General features: G+C 34.9%; 1 protein-coding gene across 3 annotated transcripts in view; it reads right to left on the bottom strand.

The window, feature by feature from the left end:
* The window catches only part of CADM2 (cell adhesion molecule 2), a 1,073,367-nt gene that overhangs the window by 178,989 nt on the left and 869,216 nt on the right, over positions 1 to 25,162 (bottom strand). For all 3 annotated transcript variants that reach the window (XM_045501674.1, XM_045501677.1, XM_045501676.1), the window contains 2 exons: positions 8,871 to 9,023; positions 6,113 to 6,250 (listed from right to left, as the gene is read on the bottom strand). In XM_045501674.1, the coding sequence (XP_045357630.1) occupies positions 6,113 to 6,250; positions 8,871 to 9,023 (291 nt within the window). The remainder of the gene's footprint in view (positions 1 to 6,112; positions 6,251 to 8,870; positions 9,024 to 25,162) is intronic.

Below are 25,162 nucleotides of genomic sequence, written 5' to 3'. Positions count from 1 at the left end.
ATTTGAAACACACAATGTATAATAAATAAATAACACTTGTAGAATGCAGGCAATACTATTAGGCACTGACAAGCTTCAGTGACTCACCACAAAGTCAGGCTTTGCTGGATATGCACATCCTTCAGTGCATAATTCTCATGGTGGGGGCCGTGGGGGGAAGTGCTGCACATATGAAGAGTGATGATTATTTAAAAAGGCTAGAACTGGGGCGCCTGGGTAGCTCAGACAGTTAAGCGTCTGACTTCGGCTCAGGTCATGATCTCGCGGTTCGTGGATTTGTGCCCTGCATAGGTAGGGCTGTGTGCTGACAGCTCAGAGCCGGGAGCCTGTTTCAGATTCTGTGCCTCCCTCTCTCTCTGCCCCTCCCCTGCTTGTGCTTTGTCTCTCTCTGTCTTGCAAATAAATAAACATTAAAAAATATTTTTAAAAAAGGCTAGAACCACAAACGTCCCTCATTGTGAGATGATAAACCTTTTTATGGTCAAAATCCCTTTCCTAGACATAAGTCACCTAACTCCAAAAGGCTACTAAGCTTAACTTTTAGATTCGATATAATAATTTCAACTTCAATATTTTAAATATTATCACATATTTATGAACTAATTTTTTCTAATGCCTTTCTTTTTTTTTTAAGTTTACTTATTTATTTTGAGAGACAGTGCAGAAAGGGCAGAGAGAGGAGAAGACAGACAGAATCCCAAGCAGGCTCTGCACTGTCAGCATGGAGCCTGAGGCAGGGTTTGAACTCACAAACCATGAGATCATGACCTGAGCTGAAATTGGATGCTTAACTGACTGAATCACCCAGCACCCCACCTAATGCCTTTCTTATTTCCATATGCTCATTACTCAAGTTACTCAAACACCCAAATTATATTGTCTTGACTTTTGTTGTTGCTTCATCTGTCAGAGTCATTCATCAAGTTCATCTGCAATTTGACTTATCTTTCAAATTTATGTTCCCACTTTTTTTAAATTCCATTTTATCCATGAGGTTAGTGCCTTATTAACTCATGCTTGAGACATCTCTTAAATACTCTTCCAGGCCTCAGATTTCTCCCCAAACTCAAGTGCTAGGTCTTAGAACACTCAAGTCCAATCTTTGCCAGACAAATTATTGTTTCTCTAGGTCTCAGTTTTCTGTTATTGCTGCAAAACAAATTACCATAAGCTTAATAGCTTAACCAAAACATATTTATTATCTCACAATGTCTGTCGGTTAGGAGTCCAGAGAAGGCCTGGCCCTCTTCTCAGTGTCACCAGCTGAATTCAAAGTGTTGGCTGGGACTGTGATTCCCATCTGAGTTTTAGGGTTTTCTTCAAGCTCACTCATTATTGGTAAGTTTATTTCCTTGAGGCTGTATGTCTGAGGTCCCCATTTTTCATTACCTGTCACTCAGAAACTGCTTTAAGCAACTAGTGATCACCCACAGTCCTTTGCCACATGACCCCCAAAGATAGTTCACAAGAAAGTGGTTTACTTTTTCCAGGCCAGGAGGAGAATTTCCCTCTGACACTTCATTCTTTTATAAAAACCTCAGCTCATTATGTCAGGCTTTCCCTTGACGATCTCCCTTTGATGAGCTCAAAAGGGACACATAATTGTATCTGCAAAAATCTCTTTTGCCATATAAGTAACCTGATCATAGAAGTGATACCACAAATACTATATTCACAAGTGCCTTCGACACTCAAGGGGAAGAGATTATACAAGGATGTGGGTCAATGAGCCTTGTCATGGAATTCTGCCTCACACCCTAATGCAAAAGTTAGTTTGCTGGAAACGAAAATCTTAAGATCCTATGATAGTAACTGCTCAAGCTACAAGCTAATAAGCTTATACATGAAATAAAACTTAATAAACTTTATAAAAGTTATAAAGTTTATAAAATATAACTTCTCAAGGAGCTTGTACATTTAAAAAGGCAATGCTCATCTTTTTCCCACAGTAAATGGCAAATATTCACTTCCTTGCTGCACAGAAGATTAAAAGCTGCAAAGAAACCACCTGTGGTTTTGAGTACAGAGCTATCCAGAGGCACCAAAGGGATTTCTGAGTTAGACTCATGGTGGGAGAAGGTTAGATGAAAATTATGTTTCATTCTACTCTGTAAAGCTTATGCAAAAAAAAGTCTCAATCATTGCCTACAGAATAAATTCCAAACTCCTTAATATGGAATAAAATATTTTCCAAGACTGGACTTCCTGTTTACCTCTCATATCTGTATCACACAGAAAGTTTCATGGTTACTTCAAACAGTGCTTTCTTTCCACAGAAGTACATGGTTTCTTTGCTTGGAATTCTCTACCACCTACCTTCACCCACATCCCCTATGATGAATTTGATTCATTGTTTAAGACCTACTTATTCATTTAACAGCTATTTCCTGAGTGCCTGTTATTCATCAATGAATTGTTAAGTCTTTACCTCTCCCACAAAGTGGGGCTGATCTCTGCTTCTTTTTTGGTGCAAAATCTAGAGCCAGTTCATGTATCTATTACTATACCTGTTAAATCTTAGATTTATATGTCCAGCATCTAAATGTGAATACCCTAAAGGAATGATTTTGTTTTACTTGTTTATATTTCTAGGACAAATTCAGGGATTGCTAGAACTCATTAATCATCGTTTGCTGAAGATAATAATAATAATAGTAATAATAATAACATCTAAAATGGTGTCAGTGATTCCTCATATTGTGAAAACACTTTACACATATTGGCTCAAAAAAATCCTTACAATAGGACGTTTAGGAAAACATTATAATCCTCACTAGTATGTGAGAAAACTGAAGTTCAGAGACAGAGGCAAGACTTTTACATAAGTTCTTAAGTTTATGTTCTCTATACCAACTCAGTTCCAAACAGGAGCATCAACATCACTCACACATGTAAGTAACCCAGTGCTAACATATTCTCAGGTTCCAATAGAGTCCTACTTCATCAGAAAATCTGGGGGCAGGGCCATATAATCTGAGATTGAATAGGCCCTATAGGTGATGATACCAGCTAAAGTTTGAGAACCAGTGCTCCATAATCAAACAACTTTTATACAGAAACTTGGAAATTATATTCATATGTTAGATTATGATGGCGGAAAAAGAAAAAAAAAACAGAAAAATGACTCATTTTTCTCAGAAGTCATATCCATTATATAGAGTCTGAACTCAGAAGTCATATCCATTTTATAGAGTCTGAAACTTAACACAATGTCAGTATGCTGAACTGGCCAATGTTTAGTTAAACATAAGAAAATAATCTTCTCTATTGACTGTAATAACCAGGGTTTACATCAGTTACACATTCCTCTGTAGAGGGAAACATTCTACACAACTTGTTTATCATCCCTAAAGATATCTTAAATATGTCCAGGTCAAAGTTCTTATTTTCTTCATTTGGTTCTTAACGCATGCATTATAGAATTCTTAGTAATCAGGAAGCATTTTAACAATTTCTTATTCAATTTGATTTGATTTGATTAGCTTATCTTTTCCTATTGCTTTCACCAGGGATTGTCTTTAAAAAGTGTCAAGTGATATTATAGTAAAAATTGTTAAGTGGTAATAGGAAGTCAGATTTTGATCTCTGAAAAGACAGGAGTGTAAGATAAGGATGGAATGGTCCTTTCAGTGAGGAGTGTTTACTGAGGGATTTTAGAGTGAATGTTCACTGAACATATCTAGAGGACAGCACAAGAAATGAATGCATTCAGTGCAGAGTACTGCATACCACATATTTGCACATACACCTATAAAAATAGTTTAATGCACTCAGCAAGTCTACCATATAATTGTGAAGACAAACTGTATCAACATGCAAAAAAAAGAATTATAAAAAATAAAAAGTGATAGAGATGAATGCAAGTTTAGGCATAGTAAGTGCTCTATGATGGCCACGCATCAGAGAATACAGAAATAAAGGAGGCCTCACTACTTCTGAATGTAGCACAGAACCATATTCTGTATATGGGTTTTGTCTTGATTTCTTTTTCTAGTCTTGACTCAGATGATTTTGTTTCCTTTCTTTTCTTTTTTTTGACCCGATGATTTTCAAGTATGATGTTTATAAGATCAAACTTTTCATGTTTTTACATATAAACAAAAGTCTCCCCCTTATCTAAGATGTAATCAAATCTGTTTGGCACTCAGAGCATAAGCCATACTTGTCAAAAAATAAAGCATTTTCTAAAACTTGAGTACAATATAGAATTCCCGTCAGTTATAATGTTAAAAACAGTCAATCAACATTAATGAAGTACTCGTATGTTAGTCTCTGACCTCCATGAGAATATGAGACAAACCCTCAAAATAAACAAAATGCTAAGAAATTGAGAAGAACCAACAAACTATGTCAGAATTAATGTAGGTAATATAGCAATTGAAGCAGAGTCCTCAAGAACTGACTGGAGCTTTCTCCTAGGCAGAGGAAGTCAGATTTAAAATTTATTGTACAGATTATGGCTTTTGATCAGAAGTGCTTAAACAGAAAAGTGGCTGGATGAGATCTTTGTCATAGTATGGTAACTCTAAAAGCAGTGTAGATGGTCCATTTAGCAAAAATCTAACTAAGTCTAGGACATAACAAACATATCCTAAAGGCAGAATTAGAATGGGTGTTCCTGAGTGCTGGCAGAATATATGATCAGGCTTTGTACTAACCTGAAAGTTTAACTTAGCATAGCAACATGTCTAACTTGTGTCTTGTGGGCTTGTATTTTTGCAAAATTTGTTTGAGAAAATGTATTTAATAGAAGTTCTGAAACAAACGTAGTGATTAGTGATAAATTACAAGTAAGTCCTTGTTTGGAGAAAAATATACACAAAGAGTAATTAAAATAGAAAAGAAGATAACTAAATAGATCATAAACCTTTTAATTTCTTAGTAATAGAGACAATCCTATATTATATAATACCTTATATAATAATTATCTCTATATAATGTAGAGCCCTATACAAAATAATCTTATACTGTATTATCATATCTGCTGGGCCAGCATGCCCATTAGTAAGAATTATTGTTAATCTAAGATAAGATATTTGAATTACAAATTAAAATAATTGGAGTGGTTTGCATAAACCAATCTCCTAGCGGGTTACCTTTAGAATAATACATAAATTATTACTATGCACATAGGAAACATTTTTAACAATCATCATAAATAATTCTTGGATTTTTTAAAAATTTTTTTTTAACGTTTATTTTTGAGACAGAGGGAGACAAAGCATGAACAGGGGAGGGTCAGAGAGAGGGAGACACAGAATCTGAAACAGGCTCCAGGCTCTGAACTGTCAGCACAGAGCCCGACGCGGGGCTCAAACTCACGGACCGCGAGATCATGACCTGGGCCGAAGTCGGCCACTTAACCGACTGAGCCACCCAGGCGCCCCAATAATTCTTGGATTTTAATGTGCATGTGACATCAGGTCCAAGATACCTGTATTGTCACGGGGAAAAACAAACAACAAACAAATAAACACCACTACTAACCTCACGAGGCATCTCCCCTATAAATTTATTTCCCATCTAAAGGTTGCGTTTCTGCGTTTGTGTGTGTAAATTTAGTTGTATGAAGAGCAGAGCTCTACTTAATATTTAAATTACTGTGCATTTTTTTCTGAGACAAGTACAGTTTTTACCCCTTGTAGGAACTACTAGTAATCAGTTATTGATGTTTAGCCAAGTTTATCCTCAGAACTTTGTAATTCCAAAAATCAACAAATTGAAGACATAATTCAAGGAATTTCTGTCTGTAATCTAAATACTATAGAGGAGTTTGGAAATAATAGCATCTAACACGTACTTAGTGCTCACTATTGCCACGCATGAATCTTTGTCGTTTTCATACATAACTCCTTAATTTCTCCAACTTTTCCATGATGTATATATTATTGTTAGACTTGTTATACATAAGAGGAAAATGGGGCACACAGAGATTGTATTGATATACCTTCCAGAGTTACCTAATTTAAGAAATGCATAAATCTGGTTTAAATTACACTTAATCAGAGAGACTATGGTTTGAAAAAGAAAATGTAAAATGTCCCACATCTAACACTTCATACTAGTTTCAGCACATAAATTGTGACTTTGGGGAACTTTTCCTGTTATTTACCTTTAATCTCTTTGTCATTTTTGAACCATCTTATATCAGCTGCAGGTTTGCTACCAGATGTTTTACAAGTCAGCTGCATCAAATCTCCCTCCATAACCGGTGATGAAAATCCACTAATTTGAGGCTTCTCAGGAACACCTGAAATTTAAGCAAATGGAGGGAACATCAATCTCCAGAGCTGATTCATTCTTATGACTATTACTTTCACAAAGCTAGAATGGGTTGTTAATTAACAATAACTTCAATAGAAAATAACAAAGTGTTATATAATAAACTGCTTAAAATATCTCTGTAATATATAGAGAGATATAAAATTGTGTATAGCTACACAAACACATATACATATGTATATTCAGTAGTTCTCTGCCCCCCCTCCTGCCACCCTGGTTATTTGAGGGAGAGACATTGCAAGACCCTCAGCGGACCTGAAACTGTGAATAGTACTGAACACTATATAAGCTATTTTTTTCTCCTATCCATATATACCTATAATAAATTTTAATTTATAAATTAGGCATGGTAAAAGATTAGCAATGATAAATAATGAAATGGAACTATTATAACAATATGCCATAACAGAAGTTATGTGAATGTAGTCTCTCTTGTAAAATATTGTACTATACGTACCCTTCTTGTGTGGATGTCAGAAGTTAAAATGCCTATGTGATAAGAGGAAGTGAGGTGAATGTTGTAAGCATTGTGCTGTAACGTTAGGCTACTATTGGCCCAACAAGAAGTCAGAAGGAGGATCACCTGCTTCCAGACTGAGGTTATTCATGTGTAACTTAAACTGTGGAAGATGAAATCCCGGATGGGGGTGAGGTGGGGAACTATCTTATATATGCAAGTGTGTGTGTGTGTGTATGTGTATGTATTATCCAGAAAGCCTTTAAAATGCATTTAGTTCCAAGTAGCTTTTAAAGTTTTACCTGCAAAAAATACTCTTTGTAAATCTCAAAAACAGCCATGCAGTATGTCTTAAGACTTATCAGTATAAGGACTTAAGAAGGTAAATTGTTTGCAATGGGAGAAAAAATCCACAAAGCACATTTCTTTATTCCTTAGTATATTGTGATTTAAATAAAAGAGCACCTTGCATTCCTGATTTCATAATTCTTAAGGCTTAAGAAGACATTATTATCCCCTATGTACTTTGTTCAAAAATGCATTTTAGAATAAGAGACTTATCAATAACTGCAACAATACTTTTCTGATTCTTACACAGAGGGTTTTGAAGTCATTTGTATTAGAAATGCAATAGTGGTTTGTGAGGCATGATGTAAATTATCTTTAATGCTAACCACTACTACCTTTTCTAGTCCAAGTCATCCAATGGCTAAGCAGATAACTAATATGCAGAGATAGTATATGGATGATTTAAATAATAGAAAATGTCATATTTCTTGGGTAATAATATTCTCTTGTTGCCATAGAGGTTTATTAACATTTCTTTTAAAATCATTCAGTAATAAACGCAGACTGAAATATCTTTATTGTACTATTTAATTCAATTTGAAAAGAATAAAATGTAAGAATGTTGGAAATCACCAATAAGAGAAATGCATATTAAAACAATAACAAGAACAACAATGATAAATGACAGGTCAACATCCTCCAATTAGTTGGATTATTTTCTGTTCACATTCATATGCTTTCTTTTAATCTATGCCATACCATCATTTAATAAGCTGAAATCAACCCATTGTCTATTGTTGGGGTCTCAAGGTGGCTCTCTACAGAACAATACTTTAACCTTAGGCAGTTGTTATATTGAAATATTCCATTTTAGTGGATATATTTTGTCTGTAGTGGCAAGCTGATGAAGATTTTTATAAAATAGTCCCAGTGGGACTTTCAAAGAAACATATTTCACATCGCAGGTACAAAACCAATTCACTAGCTGGATTAACTTTAATATTCCTACCTAAGAGAACAGCATGCATTAGTTCTTTTATATGCAATGTTATGCCTTTATCTATAAAAAAAAGCAGGCAAGCTAGGACCCCCCCTTCCCCCCCCCCAAAAAAAAATCAATCCTTAAACTCCTCTAACAGTACGCAGGTGTGTTTCAATGAACTGCAGCAATCTCAACTGATTGGGCCATGACGTCTGTGGAATCAAAGAGAGCTCTTTGCTGCAACTTTATTTCCTCTGAATCTCTATGAATTTAATGCTTTTTGGTGTCACTTTAACCTTTGGGGAATAGGCCCAGTATTTAGAAAATAAAACCAGAGAGAAGCTATAAGTTACATATAGATTGACATTATGTACTTCACTTAAGAATCTAGAAAACTATAAAATTAAAAGACAAGACACAGAAATGTCAGGGTCATTTAAATGCACCAATATAAACAATATAAACAAATATAAACAAGTCATATTTGAAAGCTATAAGGATTAGAGAAGACCCCTCTCAAATGACCTGTACAATTAAATGTAGGACCACTCTATAGACACGCTGAATTCATTATCATTATTCTGTTATTTTATTAAAGGATCACCAGGTATACAATATCCTGGTATGTATTGCTCACTAAGAAACAAAATGGATGCTCTTGGGAAGCCATACAAACTGTTACACCTCACTTTGTCTCTTTCTAAAATGGGGCAAGTGATTGACTTTTTAAATGCCTCTTGTTATAATGTAGCAGAAAAGGGATTAAACTATATCTATTAATATGAGCCTCAAAATATATACTTGTTATTGACTCATGTTGCTGTAGCTTGCAATCACATAGTGTTAGTTCCTTGTACTTACCCAGAACAGTGAGATAGGCCTTAGAAGTTTTGACAGGCATTGTAAATAAAGAACAAGTGTACTGTCCTTCATCCGAGAGAGACACATCACTGACGCTGATACTTAATTCATGCCAGGAAGCTCGAACCAGCTCAATCCTGTTATCCCTTAAAGCTGGAAAGAGAAAACATTGAAAATGCAAAGAGCAACATTAGAAAAAGTCAGTACTGTTAGACTAAATATTTTTAGCATAACATAATAAATATTGTCTTTGGCCATACATCTCATCTAAATCTTATTTCCTGATACAGATTAAAGGAAGGTTTAAATGTATGGAAATATTTTATCAGATTTTTAAAAAATCAAAGTAGAATTAGGTGTTCCTTAATGTTCTCAGAAATAACTTTTTAATTAAATGATTGCATCTGGTACAATACTTCAGATGAGGTAGATGTCGGTGGTGATAATAAGGACTTTCCTCCACAGGCTTTCATGGAATCCTAGTATCTAAAAAAACTATAAACAGGTTTCATTTCTATGCACAGATAAATTTGGGAAAACTGTGATAGCTGCATTCCTTCCAAGAGACCAACAATTCACATTAGCATATTTAGAGCATTTTCTCTACAATAGAGAAACCTGTTGAAGTTCCTTTCAACCAGAGCTGACTTTCAGCTGAAAAACACCTGTAAGGTACTGAATGTTTAAATTTGCCCTGGTTGGTACCTTTACTGTACCACCTTTGCTAAATATTTTTAGTAAATTTCTTTGGTTCGTGCCACCTTTTCTACCACAGAACTTTATTTATTTATTTATTTATTTGCTTAATTTATTTACATTTTTTTTTCACAGAAGATCTCTTAGCATGCTCCTCTTGATTCATTTTGGGAAAAACATTAAAAGCTTTAAATATTATTATATTTCCAACTAAATACAGCTATAAGCTCAGAATTAAGCAAGAGACAACTAAAGGAGGACTCAGAGGAAAGAGCACTGGTTAGGGAAACTAGGATCTAAGGAGCAACTCAGTGGTTTCCCAACCAATAATAAAAGGCAATTGAGGCCTGGCTTTTCCCAAGGACAACCTAGCAACAGAAGGTAGCCTAGGTAGACTAATTTTTTTTTTTAATCACATATCAAATGCAAGTCCTGCCAGCATCTTTGGGAAAGATTGGGCTAGCTGCAGGGGGAATCAAGTGGGAGTGTCACTAACTACAAGTGGCCATGGAAAGCAATTTTTTTCCCCACTGGGCTGGAGACTCCCCTTCACTGCCTAGAGATAGTGATCAACTGGGCAGCAGGGGAAGAGAAGTGATGCATCTCTGACAAGTACTCAGCCCTTAAAGTGATCTTCCTATGTGCTAGAGAACCACATACCCCTGCTGGAGCCATTAGGCAGCCTGACCTATGGAAGCTCCTCTTCCTCTTTAGGTGGTTACAGTGGGGACCAGGTCAACCCCTAGTAGAAATATGCACTTCAAGCTGACCAAATAACACCCTTTAGCTCTGGAAAGTCAATTGTTGGTTCAACCACGACCTGAAAATGTAAGCCAGGACCTCTATGGCTAAACCTAAACAAGGTGACTGCCTCCTAGAATAGAAAATTAAAATAGAATACAGAGTCTCCTAACATAATAGCTAGAATGTCCAGGTATAATAAAAACATCACCGGTTACACCAAACACCAGGAAAATCATAACTTGAGGGGGAAAAAATAATCAATAAACACCGCCAACACTGAGCTGAAACAAATGTAATTATCTGACAAATAACTTGAAAAAAGCCATCATAAAAATACTTCAGCAATTAGTAGTTATCTTGAAACAAAAAATAGAAAATCTCAGCAAAGAAATGATAAAAAAAAGAATCAGATGAAAATTAGAGAAGACAAAAATACAATAACCAAAATAAAAACTCACTAAATTGGCTTAACAGTACAGTAGAGATGACAGAGAATGGTATTAGTAAACTTAAAGATAGGGCAATATAATTAATAATTAATTTGAATAATAAGAAAAGAATAGATTGGAGGGAAAAAAAAAGAAGAAGGGGGCCTCAGAGACCTGTGGGATGATAACCAAATCTTGGTACCATACAAGTTTCAAATAAGTGAAAGAGATTGGGGCTGAAAGAATATTTTGAAGAAATAATGGTCCCAAACTGCAAATTTTCCAAAAGACTTAAATGTAATATACAGAATCAATAAGACACACTAATCTCAAATATGATAAACCCCATGAAATTTATATCCAGGTACATCAAAATTAAACTGGAAGACAAAAAAAAAAAAAAAAAATCTAAAGCAGCCAGAGAGAAAGACATATAACCTACAAGAGAACATCAATCTAAATGACAATAGATTTCTCATTTGAAATTATGGAGGCCAGAGGGAGTGGCACATTACTTAAGTGCTGAAAGAAAAGAAATACCAAGACTGAATTCTTATTCAGGGAAGCTAACCTTCAGGAATCAAAAGTAAATACGTATATTCTTAGAAGGAGGAAAACTAAGAACATGTTTCTCTAGCAGATCTGTCTTGAAAAGTTAAGTTCTTTAGACAGAAAAAAAAATCTTGGAGTATCAGAAAGTAAGAAGGAATGACTAAAAGAACAAAAACATGGGTAAATACAATATAGACTATCCTTCTCTTGAGTTGTCTCCATTATATGATGTTTGAAACAAAAACTACAACATCAATTGATGCAATGTTGAGCAAATATAGAAGGAATACTCAAGACAAGTAAAAAGTGGGCAGGACAAAGGGATCTAAAAGAAGTAAGATTTCCATACTTTACTCAAAATGGTAAACCGTTGCTACTTGTAGACTGTGGTAAATCACATACGTATTTCAATCCAGAGGAAATACTAAGAAAATATACAAAGCAATACACTCAAAAACTCTACAAATACACATAAAATCAATTTATATAGTGTCTTGAAATAATAAAATTTTAAAGTTAGAAATATTAGTGTTTACCAAGGGTTAAGGATAGTAAGGGGTAGAAGGGAGGGGAGGGACATGGATATGATTATAAAAGGATAGCACAAGGGGATCCTTGTGGTGATGGAAACCGTTTTGTATTTTGGCTGTGGTGATGGATACTTGAAACTACACATGAAATAAAATTTAAAAGACTAAATACACATGCGTGCACACACACACACACACACACTCACACCCACAGATGAGTACATGTAAAATTGATGAAACCCAAATAAGATTGGTCGACTATATCAATGTCAGTTTCCTAGTTGTGATATCTTTGCAAGATGTTATTCAGGTCAAGGGTTGATGAAATCTATTATTTCACACGACTGTGTGTGAATCTACAATAAAAACTCAATTAAAAATTTTTATGTACATTTGAAGGAATAGGGGAGTGGTCAGGATATCAAAGCTTAAAATTTATTATACACATTTGCCACAGAGCAAGAGGGGAATCCCAAGTGCCAAATATTTTTGAATTGCCTGTATATTCCCTATATGTTTTGTGAAAGGAGCAGGCAATAATACAGTATGTAATATTTGGGATAATTCTAAATTTTCATGATTTTAAATATATTTATAAAAAATAAAACATCCTCCCAGATACTCAAATAACACACACCTTAATGATTGCAGTCCCTCTGCTACCATTCTTTATTAACTCTAATTCTATAAAGAGGCATATGCTTACAAATATTTTTGAAACGAATCTTATTGAATATGAAACATAAGGCAAGTCTGATTATGTTTGTATTTGTGATTCCATTAAGATACAGTGGACATTTTTTTAAAAAATGTCTATTTCATATCTATCTCCTAACATGCACTAATACACACACACACACACACACACACACACACACACACACACACACATATATATATATATATATATATATATATATATATATATACACACATATACATTGTTCAGTTGCCAGAGGAAAACAGTGGGACACAGATTCGTTATTTCCCCAATAAGACCTCAGGCTATATCAACCACTTTTCAAAGCTGTGATTTATTTAAGAAAAATATTTATCACATATTTCTTGTTTCTTCACAAAAGAGGTCACCAAAAGGGAAAGCCTAAGGTTTCTGCCATGATGTTATATGGGTAAAGCTTGTTACTTACCCCCTGTGTTCAGTTTCATTTCTTCTAACACAGTTCCCACTGACAGAGAGACAGAGCTTACAATTTTCAGTGAATCTTAGCAAAATAAATTTAACTGTTTTTTGGTCAGACTGTGGAAACTGTATAACATCACCAAAGTCAAACTGCATTACTCAATATACATAAATATAAATCTTTAATATTTAGACCATTGGCATGGAGTAAAGCTAAAAGCAATGACTTGTGAATTAAAAAAGGATGCTTTAGGAGCTTACATGAAGTCAGATTTCCTGTGGATAATAATTCCTGATTTATTTTCATCTTTGATTATGAGTTGAACTAAATGACTTCATGTAGTATGTACAGTCCCTTAAAGTAAATCTACGATGATATATTAAGATATTTTGAGTTTAGAATCCTGATGAGAACCTGAATATTTTAGTGTCTGAAGTGTCCCCATTGATTTAGCCTACCAAGTCGTATAATATTTTGACTTTTTACATGATTCTTACCAGCCTGACTGAAAACTAGGCTCTGCAGAACACCTGCATTTTAATGTAAACTCTTTCCCTGATTAACCATAGGAACCTAGACAAGTCACTCAAATTAGTGCCCGTCTGCAGAGTGTTGGGCAGAGATCATAATAATTGAGTGGAAGTATAAGGAATATGGTTTAGGGCATTGAAATATATAAATACATATTCAAAACCTGAAAACATAATTCCAAGAACCAGGAAATTGACACAATGAGTAAAGGGACTATTTATTGTGTAAATTTCCTTGATAATTTATTTGCCTAAGGAGATTCTCATTGGACTGAAGACTTTAAATGAATCGTGTCTCTGTAGTATTTATCTTTTCAAGTTTGTAAACGCTTATGATGTCATCTGCAGTTTACTGTATAACATTTCTAGTATGAAAGAATAAAGGAAAGCCTTTAAAAGTCCAAAGAGGGATATACTATAACTCAGTGGGTTCCCTGTGAGCAGAAGCCTTGTCTTCCCCATCTCAGCGCCCTGCACCATCACTATCTGCACAGGAGGTAGTCAGTGAATGGCTATTGAAATGAAACTGAGAACCATACTCTGTCTGTATATGATAAGAGCAGAGTGAAAAAGAACTGAACCAGGAAGTCCTCTTGAATATATCTCCACAGGCTCCCCTATGGGAGAGAAGCCAAAAAAAGAAGAAAAAAAGTGTCCCGTTTAGACACTGTTGAGCATAAAAGAACTAGAAACATCATGCTATGAAAATTTTTAACAAAGTGATAGTTCATTGGAAAATGATTTGAAATACTGAATGAGTGATCTCTGAAGCTATTGCCACGTTAGCTTATGGTTTTCAAGTGAACACAAAAAGCAGTAGCTAAGCAGAGAATATCCATATTATTTAACTTTTCCACATAGTAAGTCCCAAATGTATAGCGAACCTAAATCAAGAATTGTGATATTATTAGTTGAAGTTAATTCAATCTTTAAAAAACAATGCTTTTAAGATCACAAGATGTTCATCGTTATGTAAATAACTTAATAAAAACTCAAAGATCTCATTAAAATATTTTTTAACATTACCCTAGGAATAATTGAAGAGAAGAAATGACTATTCGCAATAAAAGAATAAAAGGCAATGGCTCACACACCACAGAGATTAAAAATAAGCTAATTAGGGGCACTGGGGTAGCTCAGTTGGTTGGTTAAGTGTTGGACTTTGGCTCAGGTCATGATCTCACGGTTCCTGAGTTCGAGCCCTGCATTGGGCTCTGTACTGACAGCATGGAACCTGGAGCCTGCTTTGGTTTCTGTGTTCCCTCTCTCTTTGCCCTTCTCCCATTCACACTCTGTCTGTCTCAAAGCTAAATAAACATTGGGGCGCCTGGGTGGCTCAGTCGTTTAAGTGTCTGACTTCGGCTCAGGTCATGGTCTCGGGGTCATGAGTTTGAGCCCTGTGTGTTTGAGCCCCGTGTGGAGCTCTGTGCTGACAGCTCAGATCCTGGAGCCAGTTTCAGATTCTGTGTCTCCCTCTCCCTCTAACCCTCCTCCTTTCATGCTCTGTCTCTCTCTGTCTCAAAAATAAATAAACGTTAAAAAAAATTAAAAAAAAAACATTAAAAAAAGAGCTGATGGGAAAGTGGGCTACTCTGTGGTCACACCTCATCAGCTATTAGGTGCCACCCACTGGTGAGGTAATTTAATGGTTCAAAACTCTGAGCTCTGGAGAATTTAACCATAGCTGCAAATAAGAAGCACTGACCAATGAGTAAGAATCTATTAAATAATACTTAGTGCTGGAAAAAATTATTTTTCCAATATACCATTGGTTTTAAATGGTTCATCAATCATACAAATGAATATTTGGGATGTATGTTGGGAAAATAAAAATTCCCAAAGCAATTACTTGGAGGATTTTAGTCACATTTTACACTCATTTCTAACAAAAGTTACTGGTCACAGTTGATAATTTGTATATTAATTAGTTTTAAAACAAATGAGCTAAATAACATTAGTATTATTTTACTTATCTGACATTATTCATTTAAGAACCTGATAATAATTTATGCATATTTGCAAAATAGTTTTCCTTCCTTAAGTGTTATGTTATTTATAGAGGTGATCACAAATTTCTTGCCAGAAACATTTCAAATATTAGTCGCTTTCCAGTGAGTAATAAACAATTCATGTCACACTTTATGGTGCTTAAATAATGATTAAAAAAAACCACATTTTGTTATGTAATCACTTTTAAGAGACTGTTAAAATATAACAAAACAATCGCATTGTTTTTGCATTTTCCCTAGTTCTCATTTTACCTAAAACTTCCTTAAATAAGGATTATTTTATATCACTCTGTATTTTCCATGAGGCTTTACACATATCATGATATATAGATGGCAAGTAATTAATTTATTGCATTTAATTTCATATGTGGACCATCAACCTTTGTATATAATATTCTACAATTGTATACATTAACTTCATTTTAGAAAATTTTTTATGCTAAATGGATATTGTATACTGAATGACTTTATTGTTATAATTAACTATATTTTGTAGACAATTACTAAGGAAAAAATCTATATCAGGATGACAGAAGTAATTTCAAGTGTCATCTTGGCTACTTACATTCTCAATGTTTAGCATAAGTTTCCAAAAGCATACTCTCCTACATCCATGGACTTTAGCCAAGACAATCACTACAAACATTTACAAGTTTTAAAAATACATTTATTTATTTATTTAAGTTTATTTATTTATTTTGAGAGAGACAGAGACAATGTGAGTGGAGAAGGGGCAGAGAGAGAGAGAGAGAGAGAGAGAGAGAGAGAGAATCTCAAGCAGGCTCTGACTGCCAGCTGTGCAGAAGCCCGATGCGGGGCTCGAACTCATGAAACAGTGAGATCATGACCTGAGCCAAAACCAAGAGTTGGATGCTTAACCGACTGAGCCACGCAGGCGCCCCTTAAAAATAAATTATCCAACCAGTAGCTCGCATTTTGTGAAGTTTAACATCACTAATATGATGGGATGTCAAGAACTATAGATGTGACAGCCTTCATTCTCTTTGCAGCTCAAGTCCCTACCACCCAGGGTCCCTACTTGATTCCTAGAGAGAATTAGATGTGTGAATACAATAAGCCGAGTTCTGCCTATGGGAAAGTTGTACCTAAGAATGCTTCCCTTTGATTCAATATCAAATTGATTTTGCTGCCTGCTGCCTGATAATAGACTCCTTCCCACGATTCTGACTTTGTTGTTTTAAGGTTGCCCAGACCAGCACTCTGCTTTGTTTTCCAACTTCTGCAACAGGTCTGCTCCCTGCGCATTGTCCACCTAGACTCAGGCTAACTGCCTACTCTGCTTTTCCCCTACTGATTTTTCTAGAACTGTTCACTGTGCAACTTGACTCATGCAATCTGCTCACCCCTGTTTTTTTCAGCTGAACTCTCTACTATCCCCAAGGATAAGAATTAGAACAAGGAATTAAAGCTTTAGGGAGGTCAACTATGTTTTGATATAACAAAATGATTTTTCTACTAATTAAATCCGTATCCCAATAAATCAGAAAGAAAATGTAAGTCAAAGAAGCTCTAATGGTCTTCAAATGGGACACAGATCCAAGGCTTAACTCTTGTCAGACCTTATGATTGGTATGTTGACATGTATGATATCAAAATATGCCTCAAGATATTGTAAAAGAGGTAAAAAGGAAATCTAGTCACACGTATTCATTTTTATAAAAGTGTTATTCTATTAATAGCCCACATATTTTATTTGTTAATAGTATAATCAAATAGTGTTTATAATCAGTATGAAAATTCACTGAAGATTGAAATTGAAATTGAAAATTGTACTATGGACAGAAATAAAGGAGTTAACACAGACCGAGTAAAATATCAAGTTAGTGAATCCTTTTCTGTTTTGTTCTTTACGGTCATACAACACAAAACGATCTAAATCAATCTTCTGGAAAATTGGTAAAAGCAACCATTGCTCCAGAGCTGATATTCCATATACCAAGTTTCAGCTTGGACTGGATTTTTACTGAAGCCATAGTAAATGGAGTTTTAGAATAGAAAATGTCAACAGAACCCAAGCAATAAATCTGGAAACTGTATCACTATTTGAAGGAAGGTTTTTTCCAGTGGTGGAATTTAAATTTTTAAATCCCAGATTTTCTTACTTCAAATGTATAAAAACAAAAATTCACTACTCTCATTCCCATCTTTGTTGTCTATTTTTACAAAACATCAGAAAAAGCAAAATTCTGTGACACATAAAGTATACTAATAATTAATGAACTTGGCTATTGAAAATTTGTTAATATGTTTGAGGCCTAAATATAAGCTCCATGACATTTCTAGTTTCCAATCTTCTTCTCTTTGCTGAGGCTTGCGTCTCTTCCTCACAGTGTCCTCCTCATAATCTGTCCTAATGGAGCGCTTTCACTCTACTAAGTTCCTAAAGCCTCCATCATAATAACCACTGACATAACACTCCTATATCCCTTCTCTATTATCTCTCTTTTTTTTAAATTATTTTTATGTTTATGCATTTTTGAAAGACAGAGAGGGACAGAGTACAAGCAAGGGTGGGGTGGAGAGAGAGGGGGACACAGAAACCAAAGCAGGCTCCAGGCTCTGAGCTGTCAGCACAGAGCCCGACACGGGGCTCAAACTCATGAACTGTGAGATCATGACCTGAGTCAAAGTCGGACGCTCAACTGACTGAGCCACCCAGGTGCCCCTCCCCCATTATTTTTTTCTATAACATAACATTTAAACCGTTCGTCATGTAACATAAGTCCCTACTTTTCTAGTCCATTTCCCTATCCTTCCTCAAAATGCCTAAAATTTAAAAGTGAGAGCATGTGTTCAAACATGGTAAGTAATCCATGCCGCTTTACCTATTATTTCCTCTGCATGTCTCAGGGTCATACTTATTCAAGTTAACTAACATTATTTTCTTGATAAATTCCTCTATGCTGTCCACCTCCAACTATGTTCATGTCTTCCTTTATTCTTCCAGGGCAGGAATCTGCATGAAGCTCAATAATCATTTGTTGAGCCAACGAGATTAAAAGTGAAGATTACATGGTCCAGCATTTATATACTGACATGTACCATTCATCTTACTATATGGTCATCACTTGGAACATCTAATCATGGATGAGACTGTTTCCTACTGCCCATAATAAATCACATAATGACTTAAATATAATCTTTTATCTCTATTGGAAAAGTGAATGAGTAAACAAGTGGAAGTAAAAATGTATAAAATGGCAGGTGAACCTGGCAAATTCTGTCATAGAGTAAGATAACTAAGGACAGTATACTCAAAGAAAGGACATATTTTAACGTGGTAATGACTGAAAATTTTATGTCTCATAGATTCCTTGTACCTGATAAATTTTTATTTTGTAAAATTTGACTTAAAAGGAGTTTTGTGCTTTTGGTTTTTAGGTTCTAAATCATTAGATTAATTTGTTATTACTTACCTAACACCAAAATATCATTAGTAGAGATCAAAATTTTAAAAATAAAATATAATAAATATTTCACAATTCAAACAAAAAATTCATTTTTAAGACTCTATTAAAAATTTCTTTCTATGTTATAAAATAATTTGAATTATGTAACTGAAATTTAAAAAATCTAAGGCAGTAGAGTTGCCATCCTATACTCTATAGTGACCTATGCCTGTATACCTTCTAAATCTGTGGAATCAAGCCATGACAACTTATTCCTTCTCTTAAAAATAGATAGCTACTTTACTCCTACTTTGACAGTGTCATATGGCAAAAAGAACTCTGTAAAACCAAAGCAAATACATTTAAATGTTCTTTTGTATCTCTGGCTAACCATCTATATGTCATCATACCCAGTGTCTTTATAATACGGATTTGCTTTTGGATGTAGAATGGCTTAGATTGATAGGAAGTTTCTTTAACACATAACAATGAAGGATGGCTCAAGGTTATTGGCAGAGGGCAATGTACACTATAGAAGTATTAGGGCATAAGCTTGCATCTTCAACTTTTGACTGTGAACATCTTCTGAGAGGAAGTGAGCCCCAGGAGGCATGTGTCAGAAATTTTAATGATAGACACCTAGAAGTGCATATACTACCTCAGCTCCTGTTTCATGTTCAAGCCCACGACCATATTTTAAGGGAGGCTGACAAATGTAGTCCAGCTGTCTGCACAGGAAGGAGAGAGATTAGTGAGCAGTTAGTTTCTGCCTTGCTACTGTAGGCTTGCTTGTAACATTATATCTGTATGCACTGATGTTTCTACCTAAAAATAAATGTAAATATCCAGGAAGGTTGGAAAGCAGTAGATAACACTCTTTATTTAAAATAGTCATAACTTTGTTGTATTTTGAAACAAAAATTCTGTTGAAATACTAAATTATGAAAATATTATGAATCTATTCTTTTGAAAATGTTCTCCTCAATACTGCTTTAAATTTAGAAAAGAAAAAAGATCTATGAAAGTAACAGTATAGTTATTTTCTATTGACTATGCCATCCTCTAAGCTATGAGCATGAGACTAGTTTTATTTTTTTTTTAATTTTTTTTTAATGTTTACTTATTTTTTAGACAGAGAGAGACAGAGCATGAGTGGGGGAGGGGCAGAGAGAGAGGGAGACACAGAATCCGAAGCAGGCTCCAGGCCCTGAGCTATCAGCACAGAGCCTGACGTGGGGCTCGAACCCATGAACTGTGAGATCGTGACCTGAGCCAAAGTCAGACGCTTAACCGACTGAGCCACCCAGGGGCCCCGAGACTAGTTTTATTTTTTAATTTAATTTTAGTTTTTACTTTTAAATGTTTTTATTTATTTTTGAAAGAGAGACAGAGCATGAGTGGGGGAGGGGCAGAGAGAGAGGGAGACACAGAATATGAAGTAGGCTGCAGGCTCTGAGCTGTCAGCACAGAGCCTGATGTGGGGCTTGAACTCGTGAGCCATGAGATCATGCCCTGAGTCGAAGTCGGATGTTTAACCAACTGAGCCACCCAGGTACCCCTCATGACTCTAGTTTTAGGAAGTGGGAGGTGAATTACTATTATTCACTAAAGAAAGCTTTTAGAATAAAAAATATTCAGGATGGTTTGTATTAATTGTAAATGTATATTAATTATGTACATATATGTATACATGTTGCCAAATAGAATATGCAATATTAATTTCAATTCTGATAACAATTTGAAATAAAATTCTGTAAGTCTTTTTAAACTAATATAACTCAAAGCCAATGATGAAACAATTCCACATTTTCTTTAGACAATATCAAATCCTCTAAAATGTCAACTCCTTATTCGAGAATTCTAAATAAATCTTCACTAAGATAACTGCCTGAGAAGGAAAATGCTGCTACCATGCACACATACCCCTCGCCCCATATATTATCAGTATATATTAATTCACCTCTTTGATAATCTGTATATTACATTTTGAAAAAGAATAAAGTAGTTCCAATTTTTTTTTTTAATCTGGGGATGGTTTCACTGGAAAAGAAAACATGGAAGGTAGAGTAGAAGGGGTTATTGGCACATAAGTGGGAGATCATATTTATTCTGGTCAAACCCATTGGATGTTAGAAGCTAGTAAGAAGTTGATTTGGGTTTAATATAGAGACTGCCTTTTTATCTGTTGAGCTCTTCACAATTGTATTGAGCAAACTTATGAGACAGTACACTCTACCAAAGAAGTTGTTCAAGTAATGGCCGCCTGGTCTCTTGGCAGGGATGTTTATATGCCTTTCCCACATTGCAGGAAAATATGTCCAAGTGACTTTTGAAAATTTTTAAATTCAATTCCTAAACGTATTCTATCAAATTAATTCCTGCTTTCATGATTAGGAATTACTACATGCAATATTATACCCTATGTATGCTCTCATGTATTAACAAATTTTGGTAGATTTTAAAGGTGTTTTCAAATAATGAGTTACACCTTAATTTTGTTAATGGTATTATTCATCCATATTTTATCATCTGATATGAATTACACTTTGTGCTCAATATGTAGATCTAGTTTGACTGAGTTTTATGCTGAAAATTATGTCACATAAGTTAAAATTCAATAAGAACTACTCAGATAATCAATTGTGTTTCAAATTTCATTTTTAGAAAATTAGTGCGCATACTTTCAAAATCATTTCTCTTTCTCCTAGGCTTTAGTATTCTCCTCAAATGAATGAAAACGCTAAAGCAAGTATTTAGGGAGAGAGCAGCACAAAGTCACGGAAAAGCACACATACATGTCTAGTTGATAAAGGGTGAAATTCTAAATGACAAAATCCGCTTTGGACAAAGTAGGAAAATAGTGCATTGCTCTGTGTGTGTGTGTGTGTGTCTGTGTGTGTGTGTGTGTATAAAACTGCAATACATAAAATATTCTTACATAAGATTATTCTGTCTCCCTAATATCATCTTGCTAGATAAAAATTAGGGGCATTTCATTCTTATTAATGGTGCATTTCTCTCTTCGAAAAAGTGGGTTAAGGAGAAAAGAATATACCATTTGTCAGATAGCATAAGAACATAACAGAAGCTAAGTGTATAAAATTCAGATCTAAAATGTCAAAAGATCCAACAATCTTCATACTTAGCATAGTCTGCATTTGAAAAACGCATCAAATAAACATTCCATTACAAGTAGCAACACATCAACAAAACATGTCTTGCAAGTAAAGTAGGAACATACAATTTTAGCAACTTTGGTCTTCAGAGTTTTTTTTTACACCTCAAAGCTTATATAATTTATAAATTATATTAATAGTTAAATTTAATTAATCATTAATTAAATTTACAAATTATAATATATAAACGTAAATTCTGATTCATTACATATTGAAAATGCTCAAATACTGCCATCTGCGCAACTACATTCTCCTCATTTAGCGAAGAAAGACCATGATTACTAGAATCCTCATCTTAATATTAACACCACTCAACTGCATTTAATATATTATATTGTTCAATGTCCAATGTTGGTAGTTTTATAAGGAAAGATTGCTAGTAGATGATTATCAAAATTTACAAATTACAAAATTCTCATATACATTTTCAAGGATCTTATACAGAAAAAAAAAAACAAAAAAAAAACAAAAAACAAAAAACAAAAAACTTTTCTTCCCCATTGTGTGAACCAGACTAACATCATTTTGGACAAATGCACCATAATGACTGTTCTGTGACCTGAAATCTTTAGCACAGCCTGTCACACACACATTCATTCTTTCCTTCTGTTTAACCACACCCTTAAGTACAGCCTAGGGGCATAAAATCCTTAATCTACCTGGGAGATTTGATTATGATACACACACCTACAGGGAAACATTTCCCTTTGGGTGGTCCCCTAGCCTGTACTCCCATCCTCTAAAGCCATAAAAGCAGGTCTAAAGGGAGGTGGGGTTGTGACCATCTACTGATCTTGCAGCTGTCCAAGACCTGTTCTAAATCCCTTTAATAAGCCATTTCTTGTCAAACTGGATTTGTTAGCTTTTTTCTTAAGTCTTGACGCTCTTTTGGCTTTTGAGAGTCATTTTGCATACACCTCCCTCTCATGGAACATCCATCTCCCACAAAAGTTGGTAGGATTTTTGTTTGTTCTTCAAAACAATATTTCTGTAGGTGTTTGTCACATTATTTCTTATTTTCCTTGAGAATATATCTTTCAGTATTTGATATAGTTCACAATATGATACAGCTCACTATTTGCCTGGATTCATAGAACAAAAGAAGATGTGGTATTTGAAATAAACTGTTTCTGTAAGCTCTCATTCTTTCCAACAACCTACAATATATTGGTCTCCTTACAGACATATGAAATCCATTTTTTACTCCCACTATAAAACCACCATATGCAGCCATGTGGTGTGACTCTCATAGAGCATTTATATCAAAGAGACAAGAAGATTATGTGTCATTCTATTATGGAAATGCATATACAAAGGTACATTGGGAATGGAAAACATCTGCCTTCATTACATAGAGAAACCAGCCTTTGGTACTTTGTGATCTTGTAACTTTATAGGGCCCCACACCTTGTGAAAACCTTGAATTAGTTTCTGTAACAAAAGGAGAGAAAATGACTCAGTATTATGTTGTGCTCATTTGTAGTAATACCCGTCCATCTCAAAGCCTGAAATTTGGATTAAATATTCACAGCTTTGCCTTCATTTAGAGGACAATGTGATTATTAGGTAAAATAAATTCTACATTATGCAAAGTTTGAAAATCTAGGAATCTGTTAATACATCTAAGAAAATCATTTTTATATTTTTGAAATTCAGGCATAATCATATACAGATTTCATTAATAAGTTTAGATTTCTATGAAAGGTGCTTAATTTTTTCGTAGCTAATTAATTTTATGACTGAAAATTTAATAATTTTATCTTGCTTCCTTCTTTAATTTTTCCCCTTCTGTGGGGGTGGAGGGGAGTGTGACTCTTTCAGAATGTAAATACTGTCTCTGAAAAATCAGCAAATTAATATTGATCATGAATGTTATTTCTAAAATATCTTCTTGCGGGGCGCCTGGGTGGCGCAGTCGGTTGAGCGTCCGACTTCAGCCAGGTCACGATCTCGCGGTCCGTGAGTTCGAGCCCCGCGTCAGGCTCTGGGCTGATGGCTCAGAGCCTGGAGCCTGTTTCCGATTCTGTGTCTCCCTCTCTCTCTGCCCCTCCCCCGTTCATGCTCTGTCTCTCTCTGTCCCAAAAATAAATAAACGTTGAAAAAAAAAATAAAATATCTTCTTGCATAAATCAAGCATTTAATGGGAATGCAGTGAATGTCAGAGCAATAAAATAAATCACAATTTACCCCGTAGAATTTGAAGGATAACATTATACTTTCTGAGTTTAAAATGAAACATTCCCTATACTGCTTGAATTTTCTTCTTTACATTATGTAATTTGATTTTTCTTTACCATAGTTGTCTAAATTGTTTTTTTAAATTTTTTTTTCAACGTTTATTTATTTTTGGGACAGAGAGAGACAGAGCATGAACGGGGGAGGGGCAGAGAGAGAGGGAGACACAGAATCGGAAACAGGCTCCAGGCTCTGAGCCATCAGCCCAAAGCCCGACGCGGGGCTCGAACTCACGGACCGCGAGATCGTGACCTGGCTGAAGTCGGACGCTTAACCGACTGCACCACCCAGGCGCCCCTAAATTGTTTTTTTTTAAGTGCTAATTTGGGGCGCCTGGGTGGCTCAGTTGATTAAGCATCTGACTTTGGCTCAGGTCATGATTTTGCAGTTCACGAGTTTGAGCCCCGCTTTGGGCTCTGTGCTGACAGCTCAGAGTCTGGAGCCTCCTTTGGATTCTGTGTCTCCCTCTCTCTCTGCCCCTCCCCATACCTCTCTCTTTCTCTCGCTCTGTCCCTCTCAAAAATAAATAAACATTAAAAAAAATTAAAAGTGCTAATTCATATTAAATTATATGATAACTTTCAGAAGTCTATCAATGTATAAAAATGTAGGACACTCAAATTTTACTTATGACAAATTTTAGCAAAAGGCAAATAAATTCAGTGATTGTTAAAAAAGAAGCAATAACATACCTTAATATGTCACATCTAAAGTGTAAAATTTGTGAAAAATTTCACATGCTTATATTACATTATATAGTATTATATATAATATAGACAAAAAAATTTAGATTGCATATATAAGCTCATATAATTTATATAAATACATAGGCTTCTATGT

This window comes from Leopardus geoffroyi, chromosome C2, assembly GCF_018350155.1.
Source record: "Leopardus geoffroyi isolate Oge1 chromosome C2, O.geoffroyi_Oge1_pat1.0, whole genome shotgun sequence".
NCBI classification, from domain to species: Eukaryota; Metazoa; Chordata; class Mammalia; order Carnivora; family Felidae; genus Leopardus; species Leopardus geoffroyi.
This window is presented reverse-complemented; position numbering and strand designations above follow the sequence as displayed.